At 39.1% G+C, this 21,784-nt stretch overlaps 1 protein-coding gene across 1 annotated transcript in view; it reads left to right on the top strand.

Annotated features, from left to right (window-relative positions):
* Positions 1-21,784, top strand: part of LOC139743929 (uncharacterized) — a 69,297-nt gene that overhangs the window by 40,146 nt on the left and 7,367 nt on the right. The window contains exons 2-9 of the mRNA XM_071654397.1: positions 10,186-10,543; positions 11,014-11,278; positions 14,249-14,544; positions 15,255-15,439; positions 16,014-16,182; positions 16,903-17,001; positions 18,187-18,294; positions 19,717-19,821. Coding sequence (XP_071510498.1) covers positions 10,300-10,543; positions 11,014-11,278; positions 14,249-14,544; positions 15,255-15,439; positions 16,014-16,182; positions 16,903-17,001; positions 18,187-18,294; positions 19,717-19,821 — 1,471 coding nt within the window. The 5' untranslated portion in view covers positions 10,186-10,299. The remainder of the gene's footprint in view (positions 1-10,185; positions 10,544-11,013; positions 11,279-14,248; positions 14,545-15,254; positions 15,440-16,013; positions 16,183-16,902; positions 17,002-18,186; positions 18,295-19,716; positions 19,822-21,784) is intronic.

Raw genomic sequence — 21,784 nt, 5'->3', positions numbered from 1 at the left:
ACACATTGTCCCACAGTGTGAGAAACACAATGTGAACACAGTGTAAAATCTCTTCACACTGTTAAATTCGACCGTTTTAACAGTGTGAACATTGTGAATCATCAAGTCACAGAGTTACACAGAACATTACCATGTGAACACTCTGTGAAAACCAAACCACATTGTGTAATCATCTCCACGCTGTTAAATCCGAGCATTTTCACATAGTCGACTATGTGGCCACACTGTGAACACAGTGTGGGACACTGTGTTCTTTCCAGTAGGAAATGTAGTAAACCAAAGTCACCAGAGAGGAAGTTTCATAGTGAATACACAAAGATATTTCAAGTGATCACGGTTAGGGAACTAAACGTAGGGTTTTACGAAATTAGTTTTCTGTTTTGCTTAAAGAAACGTGGAGATTTCAGAACTTAGATTTCAGGAAATAAGAGCAACCATTGCTTAGTGAAACAAACGCCAAGCAATTCTTAAATGAAACACAGTGCATAATAATGTTATTCTTAACGTAAAGAAAATAAACTTCATGGAAACTGTTGTTGCTGATGGTGCTGCTATATTTCCTTTGTTTTTTTTTTGTGTGTGAGAGACCATGAGAATACTTTAAAACAGTGGATATCGACTCGGGAATATTGCGAATATCATTGGACAAGATTTCCCTCTCGAAACAGTTGCACACATGGGTTGAACATGCCAATGCTGGGGTATATTCTACAGAATAGCAGAGCCTTCTTGGAATAGGAGTTGTAAACGATGATGAATAGGTGTTCATGCACGCACGCTCCGTAGGTGTGACTAGAGGCGATATACAGTGCCACTTAGATCTTCATTAATCGTGACTTAAATTTAGCAGTCAATCTCGACAGGTAATGTAAAGCGTAAATTGCTATTTGTAGAGCCCGTCAGACCTTGAACTCCAAAACCATCTTGGCTCCTTTGAATCTAAATAATATCTCGCAGGCGTGCTTTTTGTGCTGTCAAGATGTGTTGTCATGTGCAGACACCATTCCTATTCTCCGAGAGACCAGAACATATATCCCGCGGCGGGGTAAATAGGATTGTATCCGTTGTATCCGTTCGAGTAAATGATTGAAATCAGTATGACGATGCAACTAGACATGACGCTACTCTGATGAATGGATTTTCAAGCGGGCACGTCGTCATCCTTTTCATTGTTAAACGTGCTGAGATATAGAAGTGTTAAATAACAAGAAAATGATGTGCTCCCATCTATCTTAATTACAATCTTCTGTAGGACGCATGGGACGTAAAACGAGAATGACTTCTATCACACTATTCTATTCCGTGGAAGCTTAACAATTTGCTTAAGTACTTAGGCCTACCTCTAAAGGAAAATTATTACTGCAGGAAATCTTGTCTGTTTTTGTTGGCTTATTTCTCATCTTTATGTTATACACGCTATATTGTAAATGAAATCTTCTCTTTCCTTCTCCTTGATAATATATGAAGGACTGGTAATTGTCCTTTGAGGAGGCTAGGGACACACAAAAAAAGCTAAATGGAAGACAAGTACGAACACTGATTTCAATCAATATCGAGGGCCTGCAACCAATGCAACGTGACATACAACAGACAACGTGACTAAGGCTTGACCAAGGCAATACACTGTCCCTCGAACGTTCACTTTCCACTGCGTGGATATTGCTCTAGCCCTGACCCATCTGTATGCTCGATCGTCATTACACAATGAGTTATTTTATTTCTTTTTTTTTTACCTGTCGTATATTTAATGAATTGACTCGCCAACCCTTTGAAATTTTCGAGAAATATTGTGATTCAACACTGCTGGTACCTGATAGGATGGATATGTTCCTGTTGTGTATGTCTATGATAAGTACATATTTCAATGCCGAGTCGAATCAGTGTCACTTGATGATTGGGTGTTAGTTGCATGAGATGATGATCAACTTCTCAGGGATATTATCATCAAAAACATTACAGACCTGCATAAGCCACATGTTTAGGAGACGAATATTTGCTCTGAACATCAAACCAAGCAGAAAACATTACTCCAAAAGTACTGTAGACCATTGCGTACACTTATATAGCTATCAATAGTAGCATATGGCAAACCTTGTAATATATAAAGTGAACAATATACCTTCATATCACAGTTTTACAGATTATCAAATGTGACCCTGCGTCACAAAACAGCAAAAGTCGCCAAGCATGAAATTTTGATTAAGAGCAGATTCTGAAAGAGCAGACTTTAAGCTTTAATTGGTACTTCACTCAATTCAAATGGACACGTATTCACGGAAAGTGTGTAGGCACCTACTGAGAATAGAGGCTCTGAAGTACCATACGTATAATAAGGTCTATTCAAGTTCTTAATCATCAACCAAGCCATGCGCTGTGCAATGGATGGGACTAATGAAAACAAAACAAGATGTAAAACTTCTAGGCAACGGAAGTGAACGGATAATCAGCACATCCGAGCGAAGCTGAAATTTGGCATGCTCTATCAACATTTTCTATCTATGACTAGTAAAAAAAAAATTCAAAGCAGTAGCATCATCCTTTCGAATGTTATTAGAGTTGAAAGTGTAGGGTGTGTACAAGGTTTTTAAGAAATGAAAAGAGCTCAAAGGCACACCTAATCACACTCATAGAAAAAAAAAGTCTTTTCTTCAAAGAAAGACTGCTAAAAATTTCCACAATTTCCCGTTCGTTTTATGATCCCAAACTTTGCAAAAATGGAGAAGTTTTGCTTTCTCAGAAAACAGTAAAATCTCAAGATTGACTAGCTTGACCCGTTTCACCTTTTTGAGTCTTCACACAAAATCAGTTTGTGCGACTTTTTGCTGGTTTTGTGATGCACGTCCACAAATAGAGAGAATTTTAGAACAAAGATGTGGATAATAACTTTTACAACTTTTAGAATCTTAGAAAACATGACCACAATGGTTACCTGGTACATTTCTTTGAGAAAGTAAGGATGCCTGGTCACTTTTATCAGTCAGTATCATTTACCACGCCATGTACTCGTAATCACTACACACTAAACTGGTTCTTCCCTTCGCTCCGCCAGCATTTTTCTGTTTTAATGAGAATTGTCCCCCGAACTTAAACTTGCCGTAAAGAGTTTGATACAACGAGTGCTAAGGAAAGACTTCCCCTCCTTGGCCATCAGCGTCTTCTCCTGGATGTCTCCCCATCAATTTAGTACTCATCTCTTGACACTTTTCTATACACTTCCTGCCTCGGAGGACGGGGGGTCGCTCTATAAGCCCTAGATAAAAATCGCTCCCTGGTATGTGTTCCGGTGTGAGAGGCATGATTCTTACCGGCTTACCACCACTCTTCGGATTAGTGTGATGCCCAGGGACGAGGTTAGAGAGGGAGGGACTGGGACGTCTCCAATATATCTTCACTTCCCCTGATGAAGTCAAAGGAGTCATATTTGATAGTAGGGGTAAAGAAGAATGAGAGAGGACGAGAGGAGGGGGGGGGGGGGGGGGGGGGAGAGACCGGAAAGGGTGAGATGAGAGAGACGCAAAGTGAAGTCAGGTGAAAAATTTCCTGAAATGCGTTCTTTGTTGTGACGTAACCAAAGTGGTTTGGTGATGCTAATGGCAGTCCAATGTCTAGCGGAATGTCCGTGCGGATCATAATTTTAATCCTTTGTGTGTTTTGAATGCCCATTGGCACAGAAAATATCCTTTTTTTTTCAGCTTTGCAAATTTCTAACAAAATAGTTGAATTACGGTGGCACTTTAGAATTGGTTTGATACCTTACATTATCATAAAAATCATGACATTTCCAGTTACATCTCATTGATAACAAAAGATAGGTAAAACATATAATTATGTACTGTTATATTTGAAAGGCTTTACAGATTTTTATACCAACTCGGACATTCGCATCATATATTGACCACGTACGAGACATTGTGATAATAGCATTTAGTGTACTGGATTTCATAATGTTCCTAGTGAGAATTCTTACCTTCCAACAAATTTATCAAATAATTAAGGACAGCCAAAAGTCTGGAAATCTCAACGTTTTTATTGTCATGTAAGTGAAATTAAACCCAAATTTACATTCATTGGCAGATGACAACTATAAGATACATCAAAATCACACCAAAGTGCAATCACTCTCTCAATCAGTTATCAAGAAAACCAAAAAAACAACCAAAAACTAAAAATGGTCAAGTGTGTGTTTACAAACAACTGTACTTTATTTTTAGTATTCATAGTATCTTTCTTAGCATAATACCACCCAAGAAAATATTCTAACATCACTGACACTGACGCGACTGTTAGCACAAGAAACACTTTAAAGATGGTGTGAAAACGGAAAAATGCAACGTCGAGCAACAAAACTAAAGTGCATCCCCTGCGACGTCTGCAATACACATCACGGCTTGGACACTCGAAGCTACCCTCACTGGTCGACAGACGTCATAGATCTGATTATGATACAAACCTGAAAACCTTAAAAATTGTACAGGGATCGATGATTTCCAGTCAACCGACTTCTTTGACTTTTCATCTGGCAGCCAAATAAGAGGACATCGATTTAAGATATTGAAGAAGCATGTCAAGACAAGGTTGAGACAATCCTCTTTTTCTCAAAGAATGATATCGGAATTGAAAAAAAAATACCATCCTATGAAGTAGAGAGCTCTCTAATCAATGTATTTAAAATGAATCTAAAGAAATCTAGGCAATTATTGATTAAGCCCGGATGAAGTTTCAATTACTATTGTGCATGTATTCCAGCTGCACAAAGTCTATCGCAGAGAAATAATATTAATCATCTTTATTGGTGCAGAGGGGCAAATAAGTTTGGTATAACTTTAAGCCTTATACTTCCAATGCATGATTTCCAAGGTATAAAGAAATAAGAAATGATAATCATCACAGTTACGCTAAATGATATATCCTTGACTTAAGTAATGATGATGGAATTATTGTCTTTAAAAGTGAATGAAATATTCATGGTAATTATAATAATAACTATGGTTACACTGGACATGATTTTAATAGCCGTAAGAACATTTTACTTTAATCAGCATTAAGCTGATGCATTGATTTGTATAGAAGGTGCATTGTTGCTGTTAGCAATATTCTTGTCGTCACTTTTCAAGATATCATTCACATCAGCGTGATCACTGTCACCCGATTACACGAAAATATTTCACTTTAAAAAGAGCATGTAGTGTAGATTAAGAACTTGAAGGTTCAAGTCAATTCAAATATATTTGAGTGTATTGTATTTTGCATTCCCTATGTTCGAAATTGCGTGGTATAATCTATGTAGGAAAGAATATCTCGAGTATGTTCATCCTCGATAGAAGGTACAGTGAACCACAACCATTATATAGGATGTAGAGCATATGGGAAGTGTGGTCAGCCCAGATCTAAGCACAACAACGCTCTCTTGTTGAAATTTCAAATCCAACAACGAACGCAATGGTCTCTGCATTTGCATCATGTTGGGTCTCCCTTGCTTCTTTTCTTTTTTTTTTTCTTTCTTCTTTTGATCCTTTTTTTTTTGCTCCTCACATCCACATGTCTGCTTGAATGAACAGAGACGCGATTACCGATTGAAAGGCAGCAGAAAGAAAGCTATTTCCGCCAGCTTTCTCCCTTCTTTTTTCACTCTTCCTCTCCCGTGCGAGTTTTTGAAGAAGAAAAGACGACGAAATGCGGTTGCTGCCTGGTTTGTAATGAGTGTAGGTAGTATCGCTACCACTTAGAAATGAAAAGACATCTGTTTTTTACTTCTTCCAGAAATGTTCTACGCTCCCCGATGAATAGACCTCCTTATTTTTCGAACAAATTGATCAATTTTGTCCTAGCAACGGCCACAACAAAAAGACCCATTCTCCGCTGTCGAAAGCCTTTGGCAGACGACCACAAGAAGTGGCGCGTAAGGAAATTCCCACCTGCTGTACGTGCCGCCCAGTACACAGAGGTGAAAAGGGATTGTGTTTGTTTTGCACACGTGTATATTGACTTCCTTTGCCCTTCTCATCAATATAACTTCACCTGTCCCTCCCTATACCATTTGCTCGAGAAGGAGTCTTCATATTTTCTCATATTTAACTGCCTGCTTCCACTTCCTCGTCAATATTACTCTCATATCCTACATAACACTCTGCTTGGCATATTGCATCTTCTGATTTTTTTTTTTAATTGAATTATTTGCACTTTCGTACTACTTCTCTACTAGGCGTATGAATGCATTTACAGGCATTGAAATCTCTTTGGTAAGAAAGGATATTGTAGGCCTGTCTAAGGAACCTAGTGGAGATGATAGGGACCGATATATCAAGTCTGTTCAAGACTTCCCGAACCCAATCATGCTAATTGGCGATCAATAAGTTATTGTGCGATTCGATGATGAAGATTGTGTCGGGATTTGGGAGGTTCAAAGAACACGTGAAGAATATGACCAACTGTCACTGCAGTTCCTTGTTCGCTTCTTGTGACCTTTATAAATATCATATTCTCTCTCTCTCTCTCTCTCTCTCTCTCTCTTTCTCTGGTGGGTTCAGAACTTCTTGGGGATCGTGTTTTAAGTTATCTTGAGTGCAGTTTAATCATTAGTGGTCGGGCACTCTTGACTTTGAAGGACCCGAGTCCTGCCATGTCCCTATACGTTCTTGTCAAGATGATTTTACCCATCACTGCTCATGGCGTCCCTAAACCCCCGAATGGGTACCTAGCAATGTTGAGGTAGGTATTACAGGGTTCTCTCTGTCTGAATACGTATGCATTTCATTTCATTGTTTCATTTATTTCATTTGATCATTTAATCAAATCAAATCAAATCAAATTTCCACTGCGATTGTAAGTAAACATTTAAATACCCATAAGAACACACACACACACACACACACACACACACACACACACACAAACACAAATCAATACATAGTTGCAATCGAGGAGAATATATTATGAATTGAGTAGCAATTACAATTATGTTATGATTGGAAATGGAGGAGACTGGAAAAAAAAAAGCCCTTGCAGTTACAGTCTCCTCATAAACACTATTAATGACTAAGTGCTGATCTAGCAAAATTAGGCAAAGTTCTATCAAGTCCACACACATCTCAGGGCAGCTCTTTTGTGAAAGAGAAAAGAAAGAAAGTAGACTAGCGTGGAAGGAATAACAGAAAGATGTTAAAGAAGATAGGGAAAAGGGGTGACGGAATTTTGAGAGGAGTTAAAGGGCACGAGATGCTATCAAGGGCTCGCCCAGTTATAAAGAGGTCAATTAAATGATTAGGATAAAAAAGAGAACTAATATTAATGCTTACAGGGGCATAACTCATTCTGCTACTATAGGAATAAAAAACAACAACTCCGACTTAAACTTGAACATGTTGAAACTTATAAACTTCTTTCATACTGCTATGAAGAGAATTCCATAAGTTAGGGCAAGAAAAAGTTAATAATTATTATAGATTTGGCAAAAATTGTCCAAGTCAAAGGCAAGTGAAATTCATTGGATTGCCAGGATGGACACTTTTGTTTTTAACGTATATACGTGACAACATACGATCAAATAAGTAAGTGAATAACAGTCCTGATATAGGTCTATCTATATTGAGAGAATAATCAGAAAATTGTCACAGAAGTGAAAAAAGGATAAATAAAAATAGAGAAAGATTCAAGAACACAGGCCTATACATTCCTTCATTTTGGTAATTAAAGGTTACGAAAACGGTAATGGAAATTACTACACTGTTTATCAAAAAAAAAAAAGAAGCAAAGCAAGAAGATTGATCCCAATTTCAGGTTTTAACCTCAAATCATGGAAATAATGCATGCATTCATCTTGTGATTGTAAGCGTCATCTTGGTTGTTATAATTACCAATGTATAATCAAATGTCCCTCGTCTGATACTTGAATGTGTGTGTGTTTCTTTCTGCTTCTAAGTATAAAACAATGCCACAAAAATAATAATGCTTCCAAAACTGGCTCTGCAAACACTACCTGTAATAATGACCCAAACTCCATAGAAAGCGGACAACCGGTACATTATAACAATAACATTGTACCTGTTGTTATTGGTAGTTGGAGCTTACATTATATGCTGCTGCATAATGCTTTCAAATAAAGCTTGTATAATGTTGTAATGTTTCAAGATTATATACGCAACGCGCTGATGTGGTTATGAGTCAATATTCAGAAGCAGTACTACCGTTTGCGGCTTAGTCTATACGTTGTTACCATGGTGACTTTTTTGAGAGAAATCCCCTCAATATCAAGTTATATGTATCTGCTTTGAATTAATTCATTATTCATGGACCATAGGTGTATGATTTAGTCAGTCAGTCTAGTGTTTGTGTGTCAAGACACAAGGGATTTATGATGGACAATGGATACACGATGAGACATCGGGGTCACCAGGGTATTAAACGTACCTAGACGTGGCTCAGGAGACCATTGCAATCTGCGAATAGGTCGCTCGTTACGATGTTCTGTGAAGACCATAGCCGATCGAACAATCAAACAGATTACTCTCGACAATGGGCTATCCCAAAAAAAAAGAAAAAAAGAAAAAAAGGAGAAGCTGTCCTTGTACGACTTTTCTTGTCACTTCTTTTTTTCTTTCTGTAGTTTCTCAGAAACCCTTGAAAGAATTGCATCACGGGTATCAGGATTACACAGGATATTGTCCTGAATTTCCACCGCTACTTATACGAATAATAGTGTTATAATACTCATGTTCATTCTTCTGTCGCCCTTATACGTGCTCCAAATGATCCGCATTATACACAACAAGACCTAGTGTGGAAATATGAAAGAATTAATAAGAAGCTATAAGTCGGAAAGAATTAAGACATAGGTGATCGTTGTAAAGCACTGATTCTGTTTGTTTAAATTTCACTTTCTCGCACTAATTCTTATATTTATGACTAATACACACTTTTTTACATCTACCACTTCCTTCAAAACAAAAACAAAAACCCACAAAATGTCAATACAAGAACAACAAAAATAAGGCGACTATCTCGATAATATCGGTCATTCTGATTCCAATGAGTTTGCCTGTATCAATATTTTCACTTTCCAATGATTATCTTTTGACCTCTTCTTTTTGTCTGTATTAAGTAGCAAATGTGATATTGACATTCCGGTGTAATAAAGTGATTATCCGTAGACCATTTTTTTAAAACATTCGATTAGATGATTGTCCCCCAGCGCTCTATATAGCCTTTATGTATACTTTCGTGCATGACGGAGAATCCACTTTTCCTTTCAACTGAGAGCATCGTGGTGATGTGGTTAAGGCTATTGATCTGTAAACAGAGGGTCTGGTGTTCGAATCCTTGATTCAGATAACACGATGATCTGTCAACCAATTAGCCACAGGTTTCAAATAAGTGGGTGTCTGGCAACGTGGAAACGTTAAGTTATTTGTTTTTCTCGCCTGCATGGCGGAAGCAAGACATTTATCATAATTTAGTTGTCATCTTCTTTGTTATTCAGTCCCTGTAGGCATGGTAGGCATGAGCATAGTCAGCCATTCAAGGCTTCTTGTAATCATTATCTTCTCCCTTTCCCTTTTGAACGAGATTAAAGCTCTGGTCATTAGTTTCTAGTGTTCTGGTTCTCATTGCCAGATATATCTCTCATAGTATTTTTCCCCGAGGACATAAGATTTCTTCCGCATTGTGTCTTAACACGACTGATTACGTAAGGTTGAAGACGCACCTTTTTACCCCCTATATAGCGTGATCGCCGTAGCTATACCACAACTTTTCAACGTGCACATTGGTACAAATGCGCTCATGCGCAAAGTTGATCAACGAACTGGCCAGCTCGTAATTCGAATCGTTGATACATTATTTTGCTATAATTATATCATAATATGACACGCAGAATGACAAATTGTTGTTGTCTAAGACCATTGCTGTCTGGTCCAACACATGTCACCAGTCCAAATTGTTTGTAAATGTTGCCGTCACTGAAGTGGTCCCATAGTCTTTGCTCAAGGAGATACGAGATACATTTTTTTTTTTTTCACGAGCGCGGATCCGCCTATGGATTTGCGGCGTTTGTTAAATCATGAGTAGAAGAGTGCCGTCAGTTGGTTTATGGGGCTAACATAACATTCTGCCGTCATGGGTGTATCTGGTCCTGTTCTGCAACTCTCTGACTTGACGCTCATATTTCCGCTCGTGCTATTTCACATTCAGGGTTGCCCAGCGTAGAGACCGCCTTTACGCCCTCGTAGAAATCGCTGCTGAATCAAGGGGAAGCCCCACATTCGTCCAACTGCCGCATCTTGGAACCGTCACGCCCACTCAACAATGATCAACCTCACAGTCAACTACCACCGGCCATCCACGACGGTGGATTCACAAACCCTGGACGGCACCTACCTTGTCGAGGACCAAGTAGTACCCAACGGCGTCAATGGACTGGCAAAGCGACACGTAGTCGTCTTTAGACAACGCCGCATTAAAAAGAACAAATATATGGCCATGGCCGCCATCATCGTGGTGGTCATTGTCCTACTCATTGCCGGTGTCATAGCGGGGATGTACCATCCAGGTATGTACCTGTAAATCAAGAATATCGTATACCAAAATAAACTTGTTGGTTGAAATAAAGATTAATGTTGGAAGGGCGGACACTCCATCAGTGTTTCATCACCATGTGTTTTTCACTCCGTCAGCAATGCACTCATGGAAATGCTTACCATGCTTGCATGTTCAAAGACTGTTGTCTCTTTGCAACTTCTGTACAGGTGTAAACCGAAGATTTGGGGTAATTGCTATTAGTAAACGTCGATCAAATTGATATGAAATCAACTATACTAAACAAAAACAATGTCCACTCTTTTAATCCGGGAGATTATTATCATCAGAGTGGCTAATAAAGCATTTTACATGAAAGTAGATAACTTATATGAAAATTAAAATGATTATGACTTGTATAGTATCATTATTCGGTTGAGCGTGTGTGTTTAATAATGGTATGATGTACCATTATTGATATCAGGTAAATTTTATTGTAATCAGGTTTTGAAACTGACCACCTCTCGTCATCGCAACCGATATCATCGTCTATTCCGGCGACATCGAAGAACGGACTACCGCCCTCGCCCAGCCAGCCGGAGTGCGGGACGAGGCCCGGCTACGGGAGCCGTCACAAACGAGTGATACATGGGCGAGCGTCGGAGACTGGAGAGTGGCCCTGGCAGGTTTTAGTCCAAGTCGGGTCGACCATCTGTGGCGGTGTCATCGTGTCACCAGACTGGGTGTTCACGGCTGGCCATTGTGTGCTGTAAGTTACGTGAGGGTCTTGATATGCTACAGTCACACACGGCCGGATTTCGAGCAAATCCATAAGGATTTAAAACCGTATCGACCCGGTTCGAGCCGTACAGACCCGCATTGACCCGCATCGTAACCCGTGCCATTTCCTGATGGATTCTGGGGGCTACGATACGGCAGTGAAAATTTTTTGGTCATGTTCAATATTTTTTCACGGATTTCAATGACAAGGTTTACATCCGGGTCGGTAATACGGGTTTAATCGGATTGACAAGGGTCGACAGGGTTGGAAAAGGATTCAGTTAAGGATTTAAACGGATTTTAATACTGTTCGATACGGGTCAATACGGGTCTCTACGGCTCGAACCGGGTCGATACGACTTTAATTCCTCATGGGCCCGGTACGAAATCCTGCCGTGTGACTGTAGCATAAATTATTGCCCTCCATTCCGGGACTAATCCGGCTCACTTTCCCCCGGATCAAATTCGTTTTGTGACCCGGCCGTGTGTGACTGTAGCATAAGTAAGCCCTGTTGTTCGTGTGTTTGTAAAATTCATGTATACTAGCCCTATCATCATTGTTACTGTTTGACTATATGTGATCAACCTATTACCATACACCACAAGTAATGAAATAACACACATCAATATCATTAGTATACAGTATATATACATGTAAATACGACATGGTGATGGGCAATGGAAAGAAACCATTAAACCTATCGTTTGTGCGTGCGCCGGAAAGTTTTATCTCAAAATACTTCTTCGACGATTTTAAATTCATTCATCTTTCTCGGGAAAAAAAAAACACAACAAACTTAGTCACGCATTGTTCATGCATTCCGTCCTACAATTCGTTCTTGATGACTCAGTCCTCTCACTTCGGAGATATTAAATTTTGCCGGGGGGGGGGGGGGGGTATCCTTTAACAAAAACCCTAATGACATGCAAAGCTCGTTTAAGCTTTTCGTGGAAGCGCTGGCTCGCATTTGTAAGTATCTACAAGCAGTATGTTAAAATCCAAAATTACTGAAAGGGTTGGTGCCCTACTCCGGAGTTAGAGTATTTTGATCTTTTTTTTTGTGGGGGATGGGGGGTGGGGGAGGGAGAGAGGCAGAGGATAAGCTTGTAGATGAAACGAATTGGATCAAAATGTATGCTGATAGTTAACACAATAGTTTTCTTGTACGTCCCAAAATACCACAGAACAAGTCGTGTGGTACTGTCCTGTGGTACTACCCTGTGGTACTTTCCTGTTGTACTCTCCTGTGGTACGTCCGAAAATACCACAGGACAATTCATGTGGTACTGTCCTGTGGTACTTTCGTGTGGTATACGTCCCAAAATACCACAGGACAATATTCGTGTGTATACTGTCCTGTGGTACTTTCCTGTGGTAAATGTCCTGTGGTACTGCCCTGTGGTACATCCCAGAGTACCACACGAGCCTGTGACAAAGTACCGCACAGTTCCTGTGTTAACATATATTTGTGTGGTACATTGTGTGGTACCAACCAGTACCACAGGGAGTACCACATGAGCCTGTAAAACAGTACCACACAGTTCCTGTGGTAACATTTATTTATGTGGTATATTGTGTGGTACTGACAAGTACTACAGGGAGTACCCTACAAGCCTGTGGTACAGTACCACACAGTTCCTGTGGTAACATTACAAGTGTGTGGTACATTGTGTGGTACCGATAAGTACCACAGGGAGTACCACAGGACTTTTTTGTTAGGGTTTACTTGTCCTTTGATGGTATTTAGCCATTTGTGAGTGTAACCGTGTAATTGAATAAAAAGAGATCAAAGCGAAAGAAGGTAGCGCAGAAGAAACGAAAGCGGAGCAAATAGTGTTCTATCTGAAATCCGCTTACAAAATCCCGAGGGAAATCCACGTGTCGTCTTCAATGCCCTCGTACCCAGAGTACACTCGTCCATTTGTATTGTGCGGATCAAAGAACTTTATAGCCAGGGTAGTAAAACCGGGTTTCAAGGTATCATTGTATTTGAGGCGGCATCTGTTACAGCGCGCATGTAATACGAAAATGGCAGGCGCAAATGTAAAGTTGTTGGAAACTGCTTGGAAAGAAAGGTTTATGACCAACCAACCAACAAAATTCACCAACTAAGCAAACGAATTCAAATAGTAAACTTGAAATAACCAAGCTGGTGTTAAAGTAGACTTCGGTGAATATAGTGCATAAAGGCGTCTAAAAAAAAGAAATCATAAGAGTTTATCCCTACCAAACCTGTTTTCTTTGTACATAGGGTATGGAGGGCACGTCACGAGCCTGATTTAGTTCATGGATCATAACAGCCCACGAGTTATAGCCTATAAGGTACACCTCACGTCGAGTTATTACAGCCCTCTGGCGTGCGTTCACCACCGGATGTCTCTTTGCGTGCGCGATGTTTCAAGAACATGCTTTTCTGTGTATTCAAGCAGTTCAAATTTGCATATTCCTGGTTATATCTATTCTTTTGTAATTTCCTGAACAAATGAGATTTTTTTTCCTTGTTTTCTTCACGGAGAGAATTCTTACGCATGTAAAACTTTCACATTTTGTATTTAGATCAAACAAGATATGGTAATATGCCCCCATTCCACAAATATGTTTTCTCATCGGTCACTCGTCGGAGGCAAAATCATTTGCTTCCGGCCACTCACCGAAGGGCATCAGATGGCAGTCTGATGAATCCGACTTGTGTTGGTCGACTGTCAGGTCAGAGTCAGACATGTCGGGCGATGATCGGATAGAGCAAGATCGTCCAATTAGGTTCACACGTGACATGTTTAACACTGACCTTACAGTCGACCAACACAAGTCGAATTCATCAGACTGCAATCCGATACACTTCATTGGGTGGCCGGAAGCAACAAACTTTGCTTCCGACGAGTGACCGATGAGAAAAATGTCCGTGGAATGGGGTAGAGTGCTCTTAGTAATATCGTATTAATTTTATTTTCAATCCAGGCCAAACAATCTCCCTACCGTCTCATCAAGTATCGTTGTAGTGGCGGGGATGTTACACATGACCGAGCATGAAGAAGGCACCCAGGTACGCTCCGTCGCCCGGCACGTCATCCACCCGCGGTACGCTCAAGAGAGCCGGCACTTCAACTACGATATCGCGCTGATCCGCGTCAACGAGTCCTTCGTTATTAACGACGTCGTACGCCCTATCTGTCTCGACGGCCTCCCTGACGACGAGCTCTATGCACCCGGAAAGCAGTGCGTGGTGGCAGGATGGGGGTTCACCTCGGCCAGAGGTGAGCCGAGGCTAGAATGTCTCCTTCTTCTGTGGAATATCAAGACCAACTGACTCTTTGTTTTTCTTTTGCAGGACAAAATATTGTTTAGTATTAAAAAAAGGGACTAATCATTCTGGCTTGCATTTTGGCGGATGCATTATAATGATTGATATTTCAAATATAAAATATTGATGATAGCATTGTGAAGGCACAAAGAATTCAAATTGGATTACTTATTCACTTTAGGTTAGGGTGACGTGATATGCAAAAAAAGAAAAAGGTTGGCTCACCTCTTTGGTTAACGTATGCAGATGATTTCTATTTTTTTCTCCCTGTCCCTCTGTCTGTTTGTCTCTTTAATTTGTCTCTAAGATCACAAGGCTGAGATAAGATAGATCATTAGCCCTTTAAGATCAACACGAATGTTAAGACATGAGAGTGTCAGGTGCTTAAAGCATAGTGGCATATGAGTATAGCGAACGAAGTGCTCTAAGTGCTCTAGCAGCAGACCGTTGCGACATTCCAAACCTTCTTTTTTGAGAACATGATAATGTTGCCCATAAAAGAGGCTTGCCGTAGAGGGCTCTTGTAGAAAAACTGCAACATGCAATGTTTGCAGAAATTAAATCGGTCCTCGTCTTTATATGTACTGAAGAAAAGAGACTTGATCATGTTGATAGATCATTCATCTGAAGAGTTTTGATTTGTTTGTTTTTTCTTTAAAAAAGAGGACTACTTTGATTCCGCGGTCGAATTGTCGTATGCGGAAATCCCGCTGATCGGAAGAGACAAGTGTCTGAGGTGGGCCTCCGCTCACGGAAGACGGTCCGAGCTTCAGGTGACACCGCAACGTATCTGCGCAGGATACGAGGACAAGCGCCTGCAGCGGCACGACATCAGCGTGCCATGTAAGGTGAGGTTCATGGTGTAGGGAATGTAGATGATAGTATGAAGTCACCAGTATAATGTAAAATTAATGCAGTCATTTGTCAGTTTATGAATTTTCATTCAAAAAAAAATTTCAATACTGTGTATCATACTTATTTGAATAATTATTTCTTTCCTCGGTAGAAAACATAAGTGAATCGAAAAATGAGCAATGTAACGAAATAATAGTTCCCTTTTTCAGAGACAATAAAATTTTGAAATTGCTTTGTTCTTGACATCATTATTTATTCTTATGTATACAATAAAGCATTTTACCATTTGTCTTAGACAAACATGACTGAAAGAAGAAACAAAAATGAACTGGGATGAGATAAGCAGTACAACTCCCGTTAACACGAAGTCCTCAGGATGGGCAGTTTTCTTTAGTTACAAATCTCAATGTCGTTAAAGACTAACTGTAAAGTACATAAAGATATTCAGATGATTGCCTGGAGACCTGAATTTCTACTTTGTTGAAACGACGATTTCGTTATAATCGTGTTCGTTATAATGGAAGTACTCTTATTAAAGAAATTGCGGTTTTGACATGCACGCTCTAGGGAGACAGTGGGAGTCCGCTCGTATGCCAGGACTCAGCGTCTGGCTCTTGGCAACTGATTGGTCTGGTTTCGTCCGGTCAAAAGTGCGGAGAGGTTAGCTTCTTTACCAACGTCTCGGCCATGTACGACTTTTGGAGAATCTTTAGAAATGAGTCGGCTATACCCCCAAGTGAGTCATTGCTCTCTATGAGGAGGGGCGGGGGGGGGGGGGGGGGAGGGGGAGGCGGTGGCGGGAGGAAAAATCAGAAATTAGCCCGCTGTTTTCAATGCAGTGTTATGCGTTAAAGAACTACGTAGTATATAGAAAACCCAGTTTCCATGCACGAGTAGTGGATTTGCAACAGAAAGAAAGCGCATAAACTTATACAACAAGGAATCTAGGTCAATCCTGTAGTAGCAGTCCCTCTACTAGAAAGAACTCAGAGTCCCACTGTGTTGGTCACAGTGTGGTAACATAGTCGACTTTCAATAGTAAAAACGCTCGAATTCAACTCTTTATGTGGAAATGATTTCACACTGTGGTTTGACTTTCACAGAGTGTTCACATGGTAATATTCTGTGTCACACTGTGAATTAATAATTCACAATGTGTTAAAACTGTTAAAACGCTCGAATTTAACACTGTGAAGAGATTTCACACTGTGTTCACATTGTGTTCCTCACACTGTGGGACACTGTGTTCTTTCCAGCAGAAGTGTTAAGTGGTCCTGCTTGCATATCGTCAAAAGTTAATGGTACGCAGGAATTCTCTTGCCTTTTTGTGGATTTTATATGGTTTGGTTGCGATGGTTTGTAATATTAATTAGTCACCAAATTTCTTATATTGATTGATTTCTCTTTCTTTGTGAGTTCATGTTATTGAATGATTTTGTTCTTGTTTCTTGTATAGAGGAGTTCGAATGTTCAGACGGGTCCAGATCGATCGCCAGGGAATTGATGTGTAACGGGGTACCAGACTGTGACGACATGTCAGATGAGACCTTTTGCCGTAAGTTTCTGACACGCCTTTTTAATGTTTTCAAACGCCATTGGAAAAATGAGATGAAAGGAAGGGCAGAAGAGGATTGAAAATAAATAAATCCTATTTTTCTAGCACTTGAGAGGTAACCCTTTTACTTCAGTTAATAGTACATTGTTATGTCTGAAGATGACAATTTTGTTGGGTACTGTCAGTAGAGGTTATTTCTTATGAAGAACTCAAGCGCTCAACGATATGATTTTCGACACGTTTAAGAACGACTGTAATGCTTTATATCTGAGTAGAATCTGTCAGTCAATCTTCTGTTGATCGCTGGCAAAGAGGTAATTCTGTATCAAGAAACGGAAAGCAAAGTTCCCGTGCAGATAATTTCATTGCAACTTTTGTTCGAGCTAGGTAATTTTCTGCAATTACAATGGAAGATATCTTTTTATGAAACAGATATCAATTAAAACTTTGCGAGATGTCACACAATCGACTCGAGCAAACTTACATAAGGTATGTTGATAGTAAAAGAAAGGACAGCGAAGAAAATGACCTGAAAGCTGAATACTGCGTGCGACAATGGAAGTTTCGAAAGTAGATGCAGAACTTTGCGATATCAAAATGTGGTTAAGTCCTTATACTGATCTGTTAGGAAGAAAAGGGGGTATTATTCTGCTGAAAAGTGGTTCCAAGTGATGGATCTAATATCAGTGAGGGAGATGGAGAGTACAGTGGAGAACTCTGAAGAGAATTGTGAAGAGGATCCTGGCTCTTGAGAGAGGAAACAGAACAATCTTTTTACTGTAGACCTTTTTGGTTTCGAGAAAAAGTAATTATCGTGAAGGAAGTGTAGTGCTGTGTCTGAGAAAGACACAAAGGACTTGGATTCAAATTGTGCCCGAGATCATCAAAGCGCGAAAAGGACATCATAATAGTTATACCACAATACTCAAAGAAATCTCCATCACAGTTGCACATTTTGATAAATTTGATTGGAGAGCGGTGGCTTGGCTTGCCTACACTCAAAAACACCAAAGACAGATGTTGCGGATAATGCGGTACATTATACATTGATGTATTTCAACCATGATGTACATTATCTGACCTGTGCTTGTTTTCTGGGTAAGCCACGTTATATCATGGTGAAAAAAAAAAATGTGATTATAACAATTCTGACTCGTTTCTTCTCTTTTTGATTGTGCCTTACAGAATGCACAGATCGCCAGTTTCAATGCGACAATAAAATGTGTATTTTGGAGATTCAGATGTGCGATACAACAGACGACTGTGGAGACGGAAGTGACGAGAGAGGATGCTGTACGTGTAATTCGCTTTTTTTTCCTCTTTTGATTAACCGCACTTCAAAAGATGCTGGTGGTAGCGTTGGTAATGATGTTGGTTTGGGATTACGATATTGATGATAGTATATGCAGTGGACTCCCGTCATAATGAAGTCCTTGGGAACGGCAGTTTTCTTTCGTTATATAGAAATTTTGTTTTAACCGAATAGATTAAAAAAAAACAACATGAAACGGATAATGTTGCGGCCTGGTTTTTACTTCGTGGAACCAGAATTTCGTCATAATAAACTCATGCGGTTCGCTATAACGTGCATGCACTGTTGTAGCATAACCAAGGAGCTATTGTAGCTCCTTGGCATAACTAAGTTTAGTACTAGTAGTGTTAACTATGATGATGTAGATACTCACTGAATAAATGGTAACGACTATAAGATTTAATGTTATTCTGCAAATTGTTTGCATTTATGACATGGTTGAGGCACCTGTATGTCCGGGTACAAGCTATATATAGATGTGATGTTTGATAAGACATAGATATAGAATGGTTGGGGGAAAAACAGCAGAAGACAGCTAATGGACAACGAAAGCTACTTTATGTATCTTCGATACTACCACCAATAGCATGACCAGAATTAAAGCATATCTAATTAGAATAACGAAAGACCAATAGGGTAGTATGTTACTTTCAGCAAATTTGGAAAGTGAGGCTTAAACAAACGTGAAGAGGTATCCTTGGGTTTTGAAAAGGGAGTGATTCGACCAATAACTCAAGTGAACAGAGTGCACCATTTAAGAAACTGAAACAAAAACTATACAAAATAGCATGGCGTGGGATAAGCAATGTTTCACTGTCGGCATCTTACGTGAGTGAAAGTGCAGATCACTTAAAAAGTCCCATAATGAATCGTTGTGCTCAAAACCGGATGTTCTGTCAGGGAGAACTATACAATGTAGTAGGTTTCCTTTTCGCGTACAATCACTAATAGGAAAAATTTGCATAGTGTGTGGCTGTCAAATGTTTAAAATAATCTAAGTTTGTGTTATTATAAACGATATTTTTCTATTAATGTACGTTGCCTTTAAATTTTACATTAACAATTTGTGGAGTAATTTTATGTATTCAGTTTTGTTAATACTTCTTTAATATGTTACCTTTTCTGATTAAAAAAAAAACTGAACGCAAAATTGATTTGTGTCGTTTTTGTAAATCACCTCAATTCGGCCTGCGGGCTGCCATGGAAGTTGTGTTTAACGCCGTTAATACATGAATGAATGAGTATAATATGTAAAATCAGTCAATCAATCAGTCAGTCAGTCAATCAATCAATCGTTTTACCGATCAATCAATCAATGAATAAAATGATAGATAAATCAATACAGTATTAGATACAAATAAGTGGAGTAAGAACTTACATCGTCACTTTATCTTCCTTGACAGCCTACTTTAACTGTTCAAACGGAGGGCAGAGAGTGGCTAACTCGTCAGTCTGTGACGGACATTTTGATTGTGACGATAGAAGTGACGAAAGCAACGCAATTTGTGGTAAGAAAACTTAATTAAAATTTGATATCAAGACACGTTAACTCCATCCTTGTAAAAATGAAATGTTTACAATTGTTTACAATTAACGCGGCTGAAACAAAAACAATGGTAAGAAAATTTAGGTTACTTTTGATCCTCTATCAAGTGAGCACTATAATAGTGAGATATCACTGGAAAGATTTTGCTTTGATGATGGCATTACTTCAAATCATTTGAAAACGAAGCTTTATCAGTTTGCGACCAAACTGATCACTTCTTTCCTTTTTTTTTTAAATCTGTGACAAGTTCATTACTAGTACCTTTCTCTAATACTTCAGATTTTAAAGTACAAATACATGTTTAGCAGCTGGGAATGTGGACTTATCTAATCTTTTTGACATTATCAAAGAAAATGGAAGGCATTGGAGAATGATATTTTGTGATTGAATGAAGGACCAACTGAATGCATCCTACACTTCCAAGTTAGTCCAATCTGACCTTGAAATTCTTATAGATTATTGTCAATGGAATATACATGTAACTTCAAATTAGAACCTATCCATGTTGAACATGTAAACTTGTTTTACAACATATATCTTTCATCCCAATATATCCATACCTATAAATTTGAAGTTTCAGATAGATATATTCCGTTTCTCATTTTTGTCAGCAAGTCAATTCTTCAATATCTTGTAAAAATAATTTGTTTTACAAAAAGTACTAGAAAATTGCCTTTCTTTCCGTAGGAAACACTGAGTATCTCGTGAAAGAATATAAGTGGTGTTCAAAGTTCGTACTCTTTTAGTATCATAAAGGGATGAATCAGGAAATTGTTATAAATTTGATAATTTGATAAAATACTCGAGGCGACCTGTCTTTGACACGCCTAATTTCGCTACGTTTGTTTGTTTGTGTGGGGTTTTTTGGCAATAAAGATGCAGGTGAATAAAGTAAATTGATGGATAATTCTGTAATTGCAAAAAAAATAACATGAATACAATTCTATCGTTTTACACTCTGGTTCATGTCTTCATCCACTTTTCCAAGTACATATTTTGTGGCTTGATGAAAAAAGGAATCTCGAACTGAATGATAAAGACATTCTCAAGAAAAGACACAAGAATCACAATATTGCTTTGATTGATATTGTGTGCAATCAGTGTGATATTTGGGACGTTATATAACACGATTTTGATTATTCCAACTTGAAAGTAAGCAATAAGGCCAAGTAAAAAAAGAAAGTAGTTTCTCGTCCGGGTTTTTTGAGCAAGGCGATGAGGGAGGTCCTTACTATTTGATATCTTACTATTTTTTCGAGGATTGTCAAAATGAAAGTAATATGTGTTTATGTGTGATATAAACCCACGTTATTTTGAGTGATGCACAATTTAATACCAAATCTGCGTATATTGCTGTTTATGCATGACAAGTATACCAATTTAACTACACTGTGACTGTATTCATTCAGTCATATCAAGGGTATGAAAAAAAAAACACGTTTTTTTAACATACTGTATACACATTTATACATCACTCTTGTTGAACCTATGAATCCAACCATTATCTCTGGAAATGCATAGCCATAGCATTATTTTTGCCTTTCAACACAACACAAACTCACTGAGTTAGATCTTTTCTCATATGAAAACTTATTCGCTCAAGGATTTAAAATGCCGCAGACAGTACTGCCAATTGTCAACCCTGTGAAACAACCACCTGATTTCCTTTTTACTGAAAGACAGAATACGAACCAGTTGAATACTAAAGCCGTTCGTTGTGCACATGAGCGCTTGAGATCGGTTCTCTCCATCACTCCACGATTTTTTCCAGCTCCAGAACGCATGCTATGCTGGCTGGTTGGTCTCCTCTACTACAGGGAAACCCCGTTATAACGAGTTCGGTTATAACGAGGAACTGCTTATAACGAGGTGATCGCGTCGGTCCCGTTTTCCTTTGCGTGTAATGGCAGAACGAATCGGTTATA

The sequence above is a fragment of the Diadema antillarum genome, unplaced genomic scaffold, assembly GCF_040938485.1.
Source record: "Diadema antillarum isolate AM-2024a unplaced genomic scaffold, OU_Dant_1.0 seq00001122_RagTag, whole genome shotgun sequence".
NCBI classification, from domain to species: domain Eukaryota; kingdom Metazoa; phylum Echinodermata; class Echinoidea; order Diadematoida; family Diadematidae; genus Diadema; species Diadema antillarum.
Note: the sequence above shows the minus strand (reverse complement) of the source record. Positions and strands in the feature narration are given on the sequence as shown.